At 47.1% G+C, this 18,152-nt stretch overlaps 1 protein-coding gene across 8 annotated transcripts in view; it reads right to left on the reverse strand.

Annotated features, from left to right (window-relative positions):
* The window catches only part of PPCDC (phosphopantothenoylcysteine decarboxylase), a 42,133-nt gene extending 31,165 nt beyond the window's left edge, over positions 1-10,968 (reverse strand). For 2 of the 8 annotated variants that reach the window (XR_332275.4, XM_014575116.3), the window contains exons 1-2: positions 10,795-10,959; positions 7,761-7,931 (exon numbers count right to left, since the gene is read on the reverse strand). Coding sequence is in view for 6 of the 8 variants with exons in the window: in XM_014575116.3 (XP_014430602.2) it covers positions 7,761-7,907 (147 nt within the window). In the remaining 2 variants the exon portion in view is untranslated. Of the gene's footprint in view, positions 1-7,760; positions 7,932-10,352; positions 10,619-10,689 lie in introns of those variants that run through there. The other 6 variants (XR_332276.4, XM_075897411.1, XM_075897409.1 and 3 more) reach the window with 6 other exon arrangements.
* Positions 10,969-18,152: the final 7,184 nt, after the last annotated feature.

An 18,152-nucleotide genomic window follows, 5' to 3' on the forward strand; every position in this document is an offset into this window, starting at 1 on the left:
TTCTTATTTACCATGCCACTGGACAGTGAGAACAGGCCTTCATATGGCACTTTTGTAGCTGACGCTGCAAGGTGTTTACGTGCCAGGGATGCTAAACATTCATATGCCGTCACTACATCCAATAATTTTGTCAACTGTCGGTTGCACAACAGTAATGCTGATCCCTGATTTTAGGCAACATTGTAAACAAGATGCAGGCAGCGTTATCTCCTGAAAATGTAAGCAAACTAGTTTGTCTGAGCTATTGGCTGAAAAAGAAATAGCACTGCAATTAATCTCAATTTTTAATCGCATAATTAATTTTTTAATTGCTTGACAGCCCTACCTGGGACATTATGCTCTGTTTGCACATTTTCCGTAACTTTTCATTTGAAATTAGTCACATTCCCGGCCCTTTGCAGGATAATTTTCAGAGCAACAACCATCCACTTTCTCCATTAACCTCACTTTGGCCAAAGGTGTTTTCTTTCCAGTCAAAAATGCTAATTGCAGTATCTGCTATTCATTTTGCCTCAATGAGATGTTTACCTCAAAGCCTACACAGCCCGTTTAAATGCTGATTTTATACAACTGCAATGTGTGTCTAGAGGGTGTGGCAATGTACACCGGAGGAGTGTAAATTGTAGAGCACTTTAAAGTGTTGTGCCGAAACTGCCTCAGGTAGATGCTGATGGCACACTCTAAAACAGGTGGGGAAACAAAGGCCCAGGGGCCAAATTCAGCCCCCAGCTTGCCTACATCTGGCCCTCAAGGCTCAGGGCCTCCTCCCAGCATTGGGGAGCTCATGATGGTGCTCCAGCCTCCCCTTCATCTACTACAAAATCTACTAGCTTGAGCCCCCCTAGGCTCTGGTGCATGAGGGGCGTGTCTTTCTCCTTCTCAATCAGGGGCCATGCCAGTGAGAGGGTTGGGGTTTTTTTTGTTTGTGCTTCTCACTTATGTGCAGCCCCTGACTGATTTTTTTCTGTGGGTCAGTGGCCCCTGACCCCTGCTCTAAAAGGTACTTAGCATGTGCTGTTGTAGCCCTATTCTGTGTTAACATGACATATCACTTCTATATTGGTGCACACGACAAAATTCATTTTGAACATGGTTGGTGTATGGCAGAGGTGAGGCCAAAAGTTTTGGAGTGTGGGAGGAGGCTCAGGTCTGAGGCAAAGGCTTGGAGACTGGGGGTGAGGACTTTGGCTGGGGCTGGGGAATGAGAGGTTTGAAGTGCAGAAGAGAGGACCTTCCCCATCCCTCTCTTGCCATAGCAACTCATGGCCAGGTGAGAGAGGCAAGCTGGCGTTGGGTTGAGGCTGAGGAAGGGCACAACAAATCCATGCCACGGTGGGTTGGTGATGAGGGAGGGGAAGGTGAGAGGCATCTCTCCCGCCATGACCTTGAAGCTCTGCACAGGACTTGATAGGCACCTATGCAACCAAGTGGCTGCACAGCTTAGAGAGAACTTTGGTAGCAGCCTGTTGGCCTCTATAACAGTTCTGTTGCTTGATCGTAGGACATACATATTATTCATATAATGTAGGTTAGTAGACTTGCCAATTGATCTGACCAGAATACAGACCTTGTCCCAAAATCAAGCTATGCAGAGTCTTGCAAGGACCCTTGAAATGTAGGACAAGGACATTTACATTGAGAACAAAATACAACCTTAAAGACTTTTACTGGAATAAATGGAAAAGTAATCAGCCAAATTAAAAAACAAACAGTAGTATTCAAGAGGTACATATGGTATCCTTTACTATAAAAATTCCTAGATTCACATATTCACACTCTTCCTTGAGACCCTGATGGTAGGAGACAAAGGACCAACCTCAGCTTTGGTTGCCAAAAGAATCCGATGGTCCAGGTTCCTCAATGCTTGAGTGGAAGTTGAAAAATTTAGGAAACGCTAGAGAGTTAGTAAACTATAAAGTGAGAAAACAGAGCCAAAAGAGACCCATGGAAAAACTAACCTAAACTTGATGGTTTTCTCCTTTTATGTGCTCAACCTTCCCTGTCCAATTTCCTCACCAATATCATACTGAGGTGTTCATTCTCACATCTGTTATTTCTGCCTGAATCAGGTTAGTGGTTATTTACATGTTTTTATGATGTACCTGTTAAGTTTATAGAGCTATTGGAAAGCAACTTATCTATGCTAAAGGTCACATACACGCATGTATACCAACTTGCTTTAGCTCATCATACAGGATGTGGCCTGTAGCTTCCTTGCGTTACTGCCAAAAAAAATAGATCTATAGCTTTGTATTAAAGTATTACCTATTTTAACAAAACAAACCCATAAGAAAGATTAGAGGCAAGCACATCAGCCTTATGAGCTATAAAAGACATTCAATCATGATTTAAAAACTCCAAGTGATAGAGAATGTAACCTATCCCTGGTTAAGCTGTTCCAATGATTCCCACTGTTACATTCTTTTCTGCTGGGATGGGCTTGTTGGTTATTCAGCCTAAGCAGGATTTAGGATGGAAAGAGATCAGTGTTCTTTCCCTTCTAAGTGCCAGTAACAGCCTCTGTTTGCCTCTATAAAGCTGAAATAGAAAATGAGCATGCGACACCTCTCTAACTAGGGCTACAAGCTGATGTACATGCCACCTGGAAAAGGAGTGTGATGGAGTTACACAGTGTGCATTTTATGAGGAGACTCAACAAATACCCAGAGGCTAGTGGGACAACAGATTTCATCTAGGGCTGAGCCTAGATCTCCTGTTTTGCTGTGTCTATGCAGACACCACTTGCTGATGCTCTGCAAGCCTAACTTTGGTCCACATCTACCTGTCTGTGCCATTTTAAAGAGTCAAAAAGAAGTGATTTGGCTTATATTAGTAACTCTGAACAAATACATAAGTGTGCAGCAAAATTTTTCAGTGACCTGGATAACATACTACTTTTTTTCCTGCTTCAACAGCCGTTATGGTAGTGAAGGAAACCTTAAAAATGTTAACAGATGCACTGTTAATTTCCTGAGTCTGTAGAAAGCTTAACCTTATGGCTATGAGATGTATTAACTACCTCATTCATCTCAATGAGTGGCTAAATGTGAAACTTAATTATTACAATATTGATATTTAAATTGTCAACTATTTCACCGCTGATCATTTTAGCAGAAATGTCTAACTAACATGCTTATCCCAGAACCTTAAATCTTCATGCATGTTTCTTAAGGATGCAAAAACTTCATCTGTTTTCTTCCCAAGTTCCACTACACTGTCGGTACAAAAATCAGCAGGAAGCTGAAAACTGAGGGCCTCATTCAGCATCCACTGAAGTCATTGGAAAGACTCCCATTGACTTCAATAGGCTTTGGCTTAAGCCCTGACATTATACAGACAGTACAAAATAAATGGAATTTATTGCCAAAATAAATAAAATAAATAAATAACCATGGCTCCTACACTAAATGGAGTCTTTATATTCCATTCAGTGAAAAAACACTATTTTTAAGTTAAAGTGAAACTGCCACAAAATTTGCAGGCCCCTGCACAGGAGAATCAAATACGCTATCAAATTTAGCCCCAGCTTGCTGCAAAGTCTTTAGATGATCAATGAACTGTACTCATAGAGAAGGGATGTGCTTTGATTTAAACACTCACAGAATGGGTAGTCTTCTTTCTTCCTGACACAGAGTGGAGAGAGGTTCTCTGGACAGCAGCACAGGACTGGAGGGTGGCGAGAGAGGGAGAATGCTGGAGGCTCTACTATTAAGACATCTCCTGTTGCTAAGATGGGGAGTGAGGGCAGGGGGAAATGGACAATTCCTCCATAACCTACATTCCAGATGTGCAACACACGACCTCTTACTATCGCTGACTCACTTTCCCAGTCTGGTCTAAACCTTAAGCATCTTTCAGTTCTTGGGGCTACGGGCCAGTCTACACGACGAGCTGAGGTCCACGTATTCAATATTAAGTCAAATGTATAATGAGTGTTTGCACTAGGGTTGTAAATATCACTCAAAACAGTTAACCGGTTACCTGATTAAAATTACAGCGTTTAGCCAGTTAGCCGTTGTGGACCAGCGCAGGGTAGCCAGGGTGGGGGTCTCACAGGCCTGCCTACCCCGGCCAGGGCCGTTGTGGGGCCCTGCCTGTGCCATGACCTGTCTGGGTTCCCACCACCTGTCCTGGCCCATCTGGTTAATTGGTTACCTAGTAAGCATTCTGGTAACCAGTTAACAGTGTAAACTAGGAATGTAAAAGGTTGAGTCCCTCCCATTAACCTAAAGGGCTTTTAAAAATGACTCCTCTACTCCACCGGAAGCAGCAGAGTAAGGCCAGAGTAAACATTCATGCTTCGAATTAAGGGCACTGTAAACGCTGTATATTGTAATTTGGAGTTACTGGCCTCCAGGTGATGACCCAGAGTTCACCAGCGTGAATGCTCTGGTGAGCCCTTTAACTCCAATTTCCTTCTGCCAGGAGAACAAGAAAAGCCTGGGGGAACTTTTGGCGGAGAGCTCACCAGCATGCATGCCTATAAGCAAGAACTCACTCCAGCAGGGATCCTTCAGGAGAGATCCTGTATCCGATTGTTAGAGAGTGGGGAAGAGTTCTGAACCGGCCAAAGAAACGCTGCTATTTATCAGAGACTCGGTAGCCTGTATCTGTAAAAACAATAAGGAGTCCTGTGACACCCTAAAGACTAACAGACTTATTAGGGCATAAGCTTTTGTGGGCAAAACACACTTTATCTGTTAGGCTTTAAGGTGCCACAGTACTCCTCATTATTTTTGCTGAGATCTATGCCAAAAATCGCACAAGGCATGGTGGATAAGGGCTGCATCAGGGACACAGAACAATGCCATGTGAAAATAAAGGAGCTTAGACAAAGGTACCACAGGACAAGGCTGGAGAAGGCCACTCAGGTTCTGAGCCACAGACATGGGAGGGTGACAACAGGGACCTATAACCACTCGCAACAATGTTTTCATCCCATGAAGCACTGAGACCCTAGCCCAGAATTCCAATCCATGGCAGGGACTATGAGATAGCAAACTACAGTGTGACTTCGAGTCAATGCAACCCCTGGCAATGAGGATGTGCTCTGTCAACTTTAGCCACCAGCGGGGATATGCAAAACAATCACATTTGTTAAACTGGATGCTCAAAGTCAAATGAAATAAAATGGACCTAATTTTTTTAGTGTAGACATACCCTGAGAAGCGTAACTAAGACTTTTTCCTTCCCCCAGCATGGCAGCTGAACTTAGTTTCCATCAGCTGATGAGATGGACAGCACTGCTACCCCTCCCCCCTGACAGTTCTCTGTACCTCCAATAGCCTTTCCAAATTTGTTACCACCACCACCAATTAGTTTCACAATTATGTTTCCAAAAAAACCATCTCATGTGTCCAAAACTTATTGGGTACCCTGAGCTCTAGAGTACAGGAATCCTAAATATATGAATCATTCGAAAGATATTAAACAAGAACATCTCGCAACCAAGGCAATATACATAGCATTATGTATTTGGCCCATGTTTAAGAAAAAAGTTGCCACAAATTCTCTCCCCACCCCCCAATGAATCACTATAATTGGGTGTGTTCCAAAATAGGAAAGTACCCTGAATTTTCCTTTTACTTTACAGCAAAATCTATTGTATTTCCTTTTTTTGGGGGGGGGGGAGGGAGAGGGAGTGAATCTATTTACTCCTGGTGCATACTGCCATCTGCTGGACAAATTGGTTACTCTAGGCAATAACAATGTTTTAAAAATGCACATACATACAGATGTGTATGCTATATATACTGGTCAAACTGGACAGTCTCTATGACATAGGATTAATGGACATAAATCAGATATTCCAAATGGTAACACAGAGAAACCTGTTGGGAAACATTTTAACTTGCCCGGGCACTCACTAATGGATCTAAAAGTGACTATATTATTATAAAGCAACTTCAAAAAACAGCTTGAGAGAGAAGCTGCAGAACTTGGTTTCATTTACAAGTTTAACACTTGGAATCAAGGTCTGAACAAAGACCTGAACTGAATGCATACCCTAACAACATAAAAAGCTAAGCGCTGGGTACTTAGTGCCTACTCTAGTCACCTCATTTAGCATGGACACTAATTGATAATATTTTCCCCCCATTTCCCCCCCCCCCTTCTCTTTCCCATCCCCTCTCTTTTTCTGCTATTTATTTGTACCCTGGACTCCTTAACTCCATTCATCCGAAGAAGTGGATTGTATCCATGAAAGCTCATGATACCATCTACATGTTTTGTTAGTCTCTAAGGTACAGCGCATAGTGAACCTGTGGAACTCCTTGCCAGAGGAGGCTGTGAAGGCTAGAACTATAACAGAGTTTAAAAGAGAAGCTAGATAAATTCATGGAGGTTAGGTCCATAAAAGATTATTAGCCAGGGGGTAGGAATGGTGTCCCTAGCCTCTGTTTGTCAGAGGCTGGAAACAAATGGCACGAGACAAATCGCTTGATCACTGTCTTCGGTCCACCCTCTCTGGGGCACCTGGTGCTGGCCACTGTCGGCAGACAGGATACTGGGCTAGATGGACCTTTGGTCTGACCCAGTACGGCCGGTCTTATGTTCTTATTCACTGTATTTTAAGTTTTCACATTAGGGCTGTAATAGTGTAGTCAATTAACCAATAAGCAAAAGTGTATAGGTTAATGCTATATACCACATGCATTTCCCTCCTCACCCCACCAGTAAATTTATTAGCAGGCTGGCCAGCAGCCCAGCTCAGTCCTGGCTCACGCTAGGTCTGGGACCTACCCCTGCTGCGTCTCTGCATTTAAAGCATATTAGGAGCCAGGCATACCGGCTCAGTTCCAGCTCACACCAGGTCCAGGAGCTCAGCCCCTTCCCACTCCCCAGACAGGGGCTGCTGCCATCCTGTGCTGCTGCCTTCGTATCAGAGGCGGCAGTGCGCGGTGATGGGCAGCCGATCCACGAGGGGAGATGGTTTTTAAACTGGCTCCCCTCACAGATTACCTCCTGCCTGGCACCCCACGCTGCTGCTTCTGATACAGAGGCAGTAGTGCAGAGTGGCAGGAGGCTCATTGGGAGTGGGTCCAGAGCGCACTGGCTGCCAGCCCCACCCCCGGGGACTACAGAATGGTTGAGTAACCGGACAAAGCCCTGGCCAGGTTGATTTAGTTGGGATTGATCGTGCCTAGAGCAGGGGGCTGGACTTGATGACCTTCTGAGGTCTCTTCCAGTTCTATGGTTCTATGATAAGAATTCATGAGGTTAATCGACTATTCAATTAACCAATATTTAACTTCCCTATTTTACATACAGATACTTATATATTTTTATAGCTTGTCCTCTTCCATCTCACGCTGGCATCCAACTTAAGTTCTATGACTCAACTACTGAGACTATTTAGATTGCATGATCTGAACTACAAACTAGGAGCACTGGCAAGCATATGGCACTTTTCCTTTGTATCTTAAATTCAGGTTTGCTGACCAACATTTTAAAATCAGCTAGCCTTGCAATGCCCAAATAATAATGACACACAAAGCTAACTCCCATCACATCTTGTGTGAGATCAGCAAACTGACAAGTAAGCTCTTATTGTGAGAATGTCTGAGTTCTTTATTACTTATAATGGGGAAAGAGGCAGAAAAATGCCCAGCCTGATTTTCAGACCCCAGAACCAGCAGCAAGAATCAGCTTTAAAGTTGAACTGACTTGATCTGATCTCCGCCAAGAAAGGATAAAAAGGAAACAGGAAGATATTTTCACAGTAACTCTTCTAACTGACTGGAGCGTAAGTTACTCACCCCAGGAATCTCCAGCAGTTTTGAGACCAGAATAGGCAACTTCAGGGCAGCCACACTTCCAGTAACACCCACCAGGACATGGTACTTCTTCTGCGGTGTGGGCAAGCTGTTTTGTGGGGAAGGCTCAGAAGGGGTTAAGGGCTCCATTATGCACCGTGGTGGCAATCAAATCTACAAACAAGAAGAAAAACTTTACCAGCCCTAAGATGGATTTTCTCAATGATAGATGTGCAGATTGAGATGAAAAGGGGACTGTTCAGGTGGACTAGGACTTGTTGTATGATGGGACCCTTTGGGGCTTGCACACACTGCAGGCTGCACCTTGCCCATGCTCTGCATGCTGCAGGGATGCCTTTGGGCTGGAGGGCCAGCAACCTCAGCTCCCTGCCACTGTTGCGAGGAATAAGGGAACTTGACAGGAGAGTTGTCCCTGTTGACCACCCTCTCTGGGGCCACCCAAGAAAAATCGATGCAAGTTATGCAATTCACTTAGCTGAAGTTGCATATCTTGCATCCATTTTCTCCACCAGTGTAGAACTGGCCTTATTGTAGAACTGGCCATATTCCCCTAATTCAGAGGGCAAATAAGTATAACTACCTTCATTTTACAGATGGGAAACTGAGAGGTTGCAAAAGGTCCCTTCTTGAAAAGGGTTCTATTCCAAGCTCTGCCTAATTCTCAAAGAGATGTAAGCATTTAATTCCCATTTGGAAATGCATTTTAGTGATACATTACAGTCCCATACATCAATGGACATCTGACAAAACTCTCATCCAGTTAGCCTTCCTGCTTTCAGAGTAAAATGTGCCATCCTATGTGCTTGGCTGTGCTTTCTGTAACCATTAGAGCTCTCTCATCTCCACAGACAAGAATGAAATACAGGCCGACTTACATCAGATCCCTACTTACAAACGGGGTGAGGCAACCCCGCACTAGCTGCTTCCCTCTAGCAGACCAGGGAGACGCGAAGCTAGTGCCTCTCCCAGCAGACCAGGGAGACGCGGAGTGGCTTTTCTCAGCAGACACCTCATCTTGAGAATAAAGGACTGAGGGAAGTGAGGTGTGGGAGAATAAAACTGAGCTCTGGAGAAATGTTTGGCTAGAGTTTCCCCTACAAATATGTACCAGTTCTGACTTACATACAAATTCAGCTTATGAACAAACCTACAGTCTCTATCTTGTACGTAATACGGGGACTGCCTGTACTGCAATCCCACAACAATTTACCAAACAACTGTACAAGCCACTGGCAAAATGTGTCCTATTCCCTACAAGTGATAGGTCCATATAGACGACAGGAGTCTAGTACTATTATCTGCTACTCTTAGGTCACGCAGTAGAGGTCTCTTGTATGGATCTAAAAATCATGCATTTAGACCATGTTAACGTCCTATGCAGGTGGGGGACTCTACATGGTTTCCTACATTGGAACTCAAAGAATACTAAAAATCACAAATTCAGTCAAAGTTAGGAAATGCTATGTAACAAGAGCAAGAACGGTCAAATTGCTAAACATATCGATGTGTAAAACGTGTTAAATAAATGCAACAATATTCTACAGGAAGGCCCTAGTCCGCCATGAGATCCATAGAAGACTGAACCCAGGCAGCTTATGTCTACCCACAGATGCCAATGTCCATGGATAGACATTGGGATTCCAAGAGACGCTATGGCCAATGGAGAGGAGCATGGTCCCATGGTGCCCAGGAGCCCAGTGTCAGCAGGTAAAGTCAGCAGGTAAAGTCCCCTACCTCCAGCCGTGGCATTTCCTGTCTGGGGTCATATAGATGCACAGCCAGCAGGAGCTGCTAGCACTGGGTGCTGGTGTAACACCAACAGGCGGAACCAAAGCTAGAACCTCTGGAGCTTAGTGCATGAGCCTCTATTGTTTGTGTGAAAAACCAGCTCACTCTCTAAAAGTGGTCTAAGTGCCATCATATGGGACAATACACCCCACCCAGCGAGTGCATGGGTTACCAGTGGTCTCCAACCTTTTTACACCCAAGATCACTTTTTAAGTCTCAGAACAGGCGAAGATCTACTGCGCTGCCCCTTCCTTGAAGCCCCGCCTACATTACATGAGGAAATCTAATGTAAATGTACTGCGCAGGTGCGCAGTTCAGAGAGGGCTCAAGAGCTACTCTTAGAGCCCCTGAGATCTACCGGTAGATCGCGATCTACTGGTTGGTGACCACGGGGTTACACAGACTGCTGGTCACCACAGGACCACACTGTTCTCCATTGTCTGCAGCATCTGGAGAGCAGATATTTATCTGGGTAGATATTTATACTCATGCAGGGCTCTATTTATCAGTGTAGTCCATGTGTAACCACCACTGGGCAGTTTCAAAGCTGGGAATCGGGGAGCTTACCTTAAGTGCCTCTATAGCTTGAGCTATAAAGCCAGCTGGCTTTCAGCTTAGGCTGTAGAGCTCACTCATTCTTACCGCTCGCTTTAAGTGGTCTACGTGCCACTGCATGGGACTAGGTGTGTGGGTTACACCTACATTGCAGCCGCATTACAAGTCATGTGCGCGCACTATTCTCTATGAGTATTCGGGTACTGTCCGCAGCTCGCTCCGCGCCGCTACCCTGCAGAACTCGCAGATTTGCCGCGTCAAGTGTTTCCTTGTGAGTGTCCCGGGCGCCGGCAGTCCCGGCTACGGCCCTCCAAGCGCAGAGACAGGTCACGGGACGGTTCAGCGCCCAGGCCCCGGCCTGACCCTCTGCGGAGTGCGCGGGGGGGGGGGGGTGATTACCCTACCTCCCCCCCCGGAGCCCGGGAAGGCGCGCAGGGTGGCCCCGCCCCAGGGGGAAGCGAGGGGGCGCTCTAGGCCATGGCGGGGGTGGGGGCGGGGCAGCGAATACCACCCCCCGGGCGCGGAGGGGTGAACGCCCGTGGCCCCCGGAACCAGGGCAGCCTCTCACCAGCCCCCCCTTACTGGGGCCGGCCCTCTCGCTGACAGCCAAGGCCAACGGCTGCGGCCGCGAGCAGAGCCCCACCAACTCGCCGGCCTCACCCCGCGCGCTCACCGGGCCCCGCGCTGCCTGCACCGGAAGCAGCCGTGCGAGCAGAGCATTGTGGGAGATGTAGTTTTCGCCTCAGCCTGAGGCCCTTTCCCAGTAGCTTCCGGCCTTGAGCACCTGCCGGGGGAGGGAGGGGGGAGTGGCTGAACCCTGTGGCGCAAGGACAGGCCCACGTGACACGCGGGAGGGCCATCAGCTCCCAAAGCAGTGACGTCAGGAGCGCGCCTCATGACATCACGGGGGGACCCAAGGAAAACCCAACCCGCCCCAGCCCCATGACCGCACCCAGTAGCGCCCGGCCATAGGTTGGGGAGGAGGGGGGGAGTGTGACGTCATGGGCCCCGCCCCTCCTCTCCCGGCGGCCTCCGCGACTCGCCTCCAACGCCGGGGCCAGAGGCGGCGCCATCGCCCCCATTGCGCAGCAACGGCCCGTCCGCTTTCCCCACAGCCCCCCTCGGGGCCCCGCCCCAGCCCTGCTGCCAAGGGGGCTCCCTGCGGGCGCGGGGCCCGAGGGGCAGGCGGGGGGGGGCAGCTGATCCGCAGTTGGGGCCGCTCCCCCCCTTTCCCCTCACACCGTAGCGGGGGGGGGGGGGGTGCAGGCTGGTAGTTTTAGCGGGCTCCAGCCCCATGGGGGGGGGGGAAGCTGGCATGCCAATCTAGGCACCCCACTGCTGAGGGGGGGGAAGCCCTGAGCCTAGGGGAGCCCCATCCAGCCCTAGGTTCCCCACCCCTGTTGTAGGGCGCACTCATTCCTCTTTCTGTCAGTGGTCTAAGTGCCACTGCACCTGGGCTATGTCTACACTCACGGCTTCTTCCGAGAGTAATATGCAAATGAAGCAAAGCATGGAATACTGCCAAGCCTCATTAGCATACCTAATGAGCCACCATTTTTTTCAGAAAAACCCTCTTGCGCAATGCCGCTACACCTATTACTTTTCGGGAAGAATGGCATTGCGCAAGAGGGTTTTTCTTGCGCAAGAAGGGGCAGTGTAGACGCTCTTTCTTGCCCAAGAGCCTATTCTGAAAAAAATGGCAGCTCGTTAGGTATGCAAATGAGGCTCAGCGATATTCCTCGCTTAGCCACATTTGCATATTACTCACGCAAGAAGCTGCGAGTGTAGACATAGCCTGAGGGTTGCCTGATGGTTTACCAAAAATACTGAACCAAGCCCTCCCTCCCCCAGAAAAGGCGGAAGGGATACCTAGAAGCCTTTACTTCACCTCTCCTAGGACTTAAATGTGAGGTACCTGTCACTGTCCATCCTGGGAGGAGCACCCAGCTCCTCTGCTCAGGAGCTTGTACTGAGCTAATCCTCCAATCCTGCTTGTTCAGGGGGATTTAGGCAAGTAATAGCTCATTTCTCCCCCAAGCCTGTCACCTTCTGGGGATGGCCTTTCTATTCTACAGTAGTGGGTCTGTCACAGCCCCTGCAGCTCTCTACTGGCTCCCAGCTAGCTCTTGCCCTTCCTGTGAGGCTAGGATGCTCCAGACACTCCATGCAGGACCAGCTTTAGTGATGGTTTGTCAGGGTGGTTGCCCTGGGTGCCCACTTTCAGGGAGTGCAATATTGCTCAGGGTTTTGTTTTTTTTTAATTTTGTTTTGAGGCTTTTTTTTTTTTTTAACCTAGCTGCTCAGTACCACCTCCCCAAATGGCAAAACATCTAGGGCTGGTCCTGCCCCATAGTGAAGATACTGGGTGTGTTAGTAAAGGACCACCCCACTCCAGTAATCAGCAGGAAAAGGTGCTGCAGACAATTCCCCCAGGCCAGGAACCCTTAGGAGAAACAAACAAGAAAAAATAGTGAATCCTATTGAGGCCAAACCAGCTACTAGAGCTGGGGAGAAACTATCCCACCCAACCTATGTGAAGGGGCTTTGGAGATAGCAAGGCTGAGAGGGACCAGGAATAGGCAGGGCAGAAAGCAGATCTGGTTGCAGCCCCATATAGGAGCAACACAAGGCCAATGCAACTGAGGCTTTGATCTTGACTGAAGCCTCTATGAGATATCATTTTAGTAGTAGTCATCTTTGCACAGCCTGAGTGGGAATCCACTGTACTGTGCTGAGGACAGAATTTATCTCAGTCCAAAATATTACAGCTTGTAATAGAGTTATTGTGTGTTTTACAGAACAAGAGACCCTCCAAAGCGTTGTCGTCATCATGATCAACCCCATACACTGGCATTATCCGCATCACATTATGATATAACAGTGCAATGTCCTCAAAATGTTTTCATCCATTTCAACAAAACTCCATACTGGCCTATTTCAAACTTGGATTATCCCACAGCATTATCAATGGGGAAAACCATGCTGCCCTGTGATATTTCCTACAACCACATCTCAAATTTCACAGTACTGCACGAGGCAGGTCTTCAAAAATCAGAAGCCTACTTGAAGACACAGGTCCAATATCTCCTGTCTTACCAGTCCAATGCATTCAGCCCAGAATGCCCATCGACTTTAAACAGCAAGAGCAGCTATCATCAGATAAATTGCAGGGAGCAAGCAGATGATCTAGGTCAGGGCTACTCAACTGTGGAAGCCCTGGGAGCCACAACGATACAGCACTTGCCAAAGACCGCAATTTAAGTATGGTTGCATATACATGCAAATAGCTTCTTTCACACTGACAGGCATGAATACAAAGATTAAAGTAAGACTAGACAACTCTCAGGCCCTGTTTAAGTCAGTTCTGCTGATACTAATAAAATGCAACATATACCCGATTTCCACCCATATGACAGCACTTTTAATGAGCACTGACAGTCCAGGAATATAACTACTAAAATGCATATCAACTGAAGACCATTATATTGACTCACTGTTGTGGAGTGTATTCCCAGAGGCGGCCATGTTCAAAGACTCCCACCCACGGGCCACGTGTAGCCCCGCGTAAACACAAACCGCAAACAAACAGGCTGTGGGCTGCACGTTGAGTATCCCTGCTCTAGGCCATCAACAACTGACCATTCACAACAGAGATATCTAAAGATTCACAAGAATCAGGCACTAACTCCACTGAATGGGAGTAGTTCCTAGCAATCTTCCCATTTCAAACGCTATTGAAAGCCAAAGATGATCCTTGAAATTAGACATGTTGTGTGCCCCTAGGCAATGAAAATTTATCTTTTGATATTTAACATCTGGAAAGGATCCCATGGTCTGCTGAATCAGGGACAATTAATTTTTAACAGACCACACTGGAGTGAGTTGGGGCTGTAGGTCTCAAGAGTTTAGGACCACAAGTGGTAAAACTGAGTCTGTGCCAAAATTTCTTGTGAGACAGTGGTGACCTGGGGTATTTTTCTTTACTATTCTTCCACCAATACGTGAACACTGTGAAAATGTTAACACTGGCACTGGTCCAAGGCGAGCAAGTTAGCCATTAGCACTGCAAATCTGTGCGCCACAGTAGACGGTGAAATGAGAGATCCTGATGGGTGCAGAAATCCTGGTAAAGGCCCATACATTCCCGACGTCAACTCCAAGATACTAGCAATCATCAGGCAGTGTTGACTGTTCCAGACTCAGCATGGCTTTTCACACACATATCATTTGTTTATAGGTGGATGACAAAAGACGGATGCTAGTGTCTCAGGGGCCAGTAAGATGGACACAAGGGGAAGACAAAATTCAGACAGTTGATTTTTTATATATTCTCTACATCACAATCGATGTATAAAACTCTCAACTAGCTGAAGTTACAGCTGGCCTTCAAAACCTAGAGACAATATTACACAGGGAAAAGCAGGAGCAAGATGAGTGCATTGCTCAAATTGTGAGCTATTTGAGGATAGGAACATAGGCCTATCAGGCTGGATCCAGCCCACGGATGCTGTCTTGTCAGAGATGAGAACTAGCTGATAGCATAAGAGTCATAGACTCGTAGACTTTAGGCTCACAAGGGATCCTCATGATCCTGGGGGGAAGGGAGGAGCAATGCGGACAGTTGACCCAAGGCCCGGCTATTCAAAGGGGCCTGTGGCTCTTAGCCGCTGCTGCAGTCTGTGAGGCTCTGAGGGCTAGGAGCTCCCCTGAGTCCAGGGGTTTCCAAACAGTGGGTCGGGATCCTATTTTAATGGAGTTGCCACGGCTGGCGTTGGCTGTGGGCCCTAACAAGGCTGTGGGCCCAATGCCCAAGCCCCACCACCCAGGACTGAACCCAAAGCCCAAGCCCTAGCACCGAGGGCTAAGGTTACATGCCCCCCATCAGCTTTGCCCCCCCTAAAGCAATGGGGCTCAGGCAGCGAGGCTCACATAGGCTCGCTCACTGGTTCCCCCTCTTAGGGTCAATACATTAATTTTTGCTGTCAGAAGGGAGTCATGGTGCAAAGAAGTTTGAGAACTGCTGATATCTAGTCTGCTGTCCTGCACATTGCAGGCCCCAGAACCTCACTCACCCACTCTTGTAATAGACCCCTAGCCTCTTGCTCATTTACTGAAGTCCTTAAATCATGATGTAAAGATTCAAGTCACAGAGAAGCTACTGTTTAAACCTGCAAGTGATCTGTGCCCTGCACTGCTGCAGAGGAAGGTGAAACCCCTCCTGGGTCTCTGCCAATCTGGCCTGGGGGAAAAGTTCTTTCCAATCCCAAATATGGCAGCTGATTAGACCCTAAGCATATGGATGAGGCCTACCCACCAGATCCCTGGAAAAGAATTCTCCGTAGTAACTCTGAGCCATTCCCATCTACTGTCCCGTCACCAGCCATTGGACAGATCTGCTGCTAACCTTTGCCTCCAGTGGCATAGAGCTGATCAGCTATCTCATCTCATCATCCATTCCATAAACTTATCAAAGTCAGATAGGTAGGTTTTTTCTCCCACGGCTCCTCTTGCAAGGCTGTCCTAGAAAGTCTGGTTAGAAACCTTCATTGAATTTGAAGCCAAATGGCTCAGTCTATATCCATTTGTCAGCAGGCATCTGTGGGGCAATCTATCCCCACGCCTTGGAGGTCTCATTCTGATCACCAATAGAGATTGCTTTGAGCACGAGGGTTCATGTCCCTTGCAAACATTCCATTGTAATAACTCCCTTTTTGAGTCCCGCTCTCCTTTAGCTCTGGCCACTCCACAGCGTTATGCATCACCATTGCATGGGGATGTGACATGCAGCCTTTCAGTGCTGGGTCACTGGTCACAAGAGGAACACCACTGGCAGTCGCCAAATACCACCACCTGCAACACTCTTGTAACTGCACAAAGTCTTTGTGGTCTCCTTCCAGTTGCTAAGGTGTGGGTTCCCCCATTACATGTCAACAGCACCTGTGGCAGGCCACTGAACTACCATCAATGGACAGTGAACATCGTCGGCGTGGCCCCTCCGAAACAAGAGTAGGAAAGCTTGCACATCCGCTTTCTGTGCTGCAGCTGTCCTATGGAGAGAGAGGAGACTTCTGTCTTAAGGAAGGTCAAGACACACCTTTTACCCGCACAAACTCCCTTATGAAAAGCAACAAACGACATTTTCACACCTTGCTTTAGAGAATTTTCATTTATTGTTATTCTCCAGAATGACACTGATTTATCAGGGGCAGACACAAAATGGCTCAAGGAAACAGCAGTTTTCTGAATATTCACAAACAGTCCAAATATTTAAGAAAACCTTCCATCCAATTTGATGGATTTAAAAAAAAATAATCTTCTGGCTGTTGAGATGCACTGAAAGGATAACATGGCACCATCACTACCCCGAATGAGGCTGAAACACACACTGGCCAGAGAGGCTCTTCCCTTCTCTACTGTCCAGCTGAGCTCCGACTAGAACCTGTCACGGTAGACCATTCTCCACTATTTGTTACAGGAGTGAAACCCACCATGAGTCAGTCAATATTTCCCACAGAATGTTATCTTCCCTTCTCAGAAAGCCCATTGTTAGATCTCAGACAACTTCCCCTCAGGACTAGTTATGCCACAGACTAGACCATACTCAAAACTATCATTAGCCTCCACCAACCCATTAAAGTTGCGTGTGATGTGCAACGTTCCAAGTAGAGACAGGACTGAGCTGGAACTGCACATCCAGGAGTTTTGGGAGATGCAAGGTTGGATTTGAATCCGCAGCTCTATACCCACCCTTCTAATTCTGGATCTAGGTTGATTCCAAAGAGCAAAAGGGCCTTTTGTTCTCAAGGATCTTGTAATCCAAGATGATGGAGTTCTCCTGAGGAGATTGCTGAACTCCAGCCTTCAAGCTTCACCTGACTCAGATCCAAGCACCTATCTTCCCAGTCCATCTCTAGCTCAAACACTGAGGGTATGTCTACACTACCCCACTAGTTCGAACTAGCGGGGTAATGTAGGCATATCGCACTTGCAAATGAAGCCTGGGATTTGAATTTCCCAGGCTTCATTTGCAAAAGCGGGGCTCCGCCATTTTTAAATTCCCGCTCGTTCGAACCCTGTGCCGCGCGGCTACACGCGTGGAATGAGGAGTAACGGTAGTTCGAACTAGGAAGCCTAGTTCGAACTACCTAGTTCGTGCTGCGTGTAGCCGCGCGGCCCAGGGTTCGAACGAGCGGGGATTTAAAAATGGCGGAGCCCCGCTTATGCAAATGAAGCCCGGGAAATTCAAATCCCGGGCTTCATTTGCAAGTGCGATATGCCTACATTACCCTCCTAGTTCGAACTAGGAGGGTAGTGTAGACATACCCTGAGACACATTTCTTATCCACACCCAAAGGGCTTTATTTTAGGTTTTGAAGAGATTTGCTCTCATGCCATTAAATAGCCCCATGTCCCTTTCCTCATCTTAGGCCTGGTACTTTACTCCCTGGCTCTGAGGTTTATTATTTTATTTTTATGTTACAAAGATGGGCTGGAGTCATGGGAATGGCATAATCATGGTGCATCAGTTTAGTTAATCTTAGAATACCTGCTTCGATACAGCAGCCCATCCTTAATTCTGACCAGCTGAAATGCCAAACTAGTTCAGCAAATGCTTTCCAGCCAGAATTAGAAATTAGAAGCTCCATTTTAGCAGAGTGAGGAAACATTTATAAGTTAGCTTGTGAGCGTCTCAATTCAGTGAAATATCGTTTATAGTTCCACAAAACACAACTGCCCACGTAAGAGTGCTGGGTTCTGAAAGTTGTTTCCAGGGCTTGAGGGTGAAGAGAACCAGAAATATTAAGGAGCACACTTCACTGTTTAAAGAACTTGTGCAGTTTGCTGAAGTAGGTTTTCCAGTACTCAGAACATTATTCTATTTACTCTAACAAGGATCCTGTTTAAGGTTGTGTTTTAATAGGTCTTTGAGGCCAGCAGGAAATATGCTACTGGGAAGGTAAAGGGGAGAAAAATAAGAGAAAGGGGAAGGGAACAGAGCTGTGAGAAGATAAGAGCAGAGCACCGGGCATC

Source organism: Pelodiscus sinensis, chromosome 14, assembly GCF_049634645.1.
Source record: "Pelodiscus sinensis isolate JC-2024 chromosome 14, ASM4963464v1, whole genome shotgun sequence".
Taxonomy (NCBI): domain Eukaryota; kingdom Metazoa; phylum Chordata; order Testudines; family Trionychidae; genus Pelodiscus; species Pelodiscus sinensis.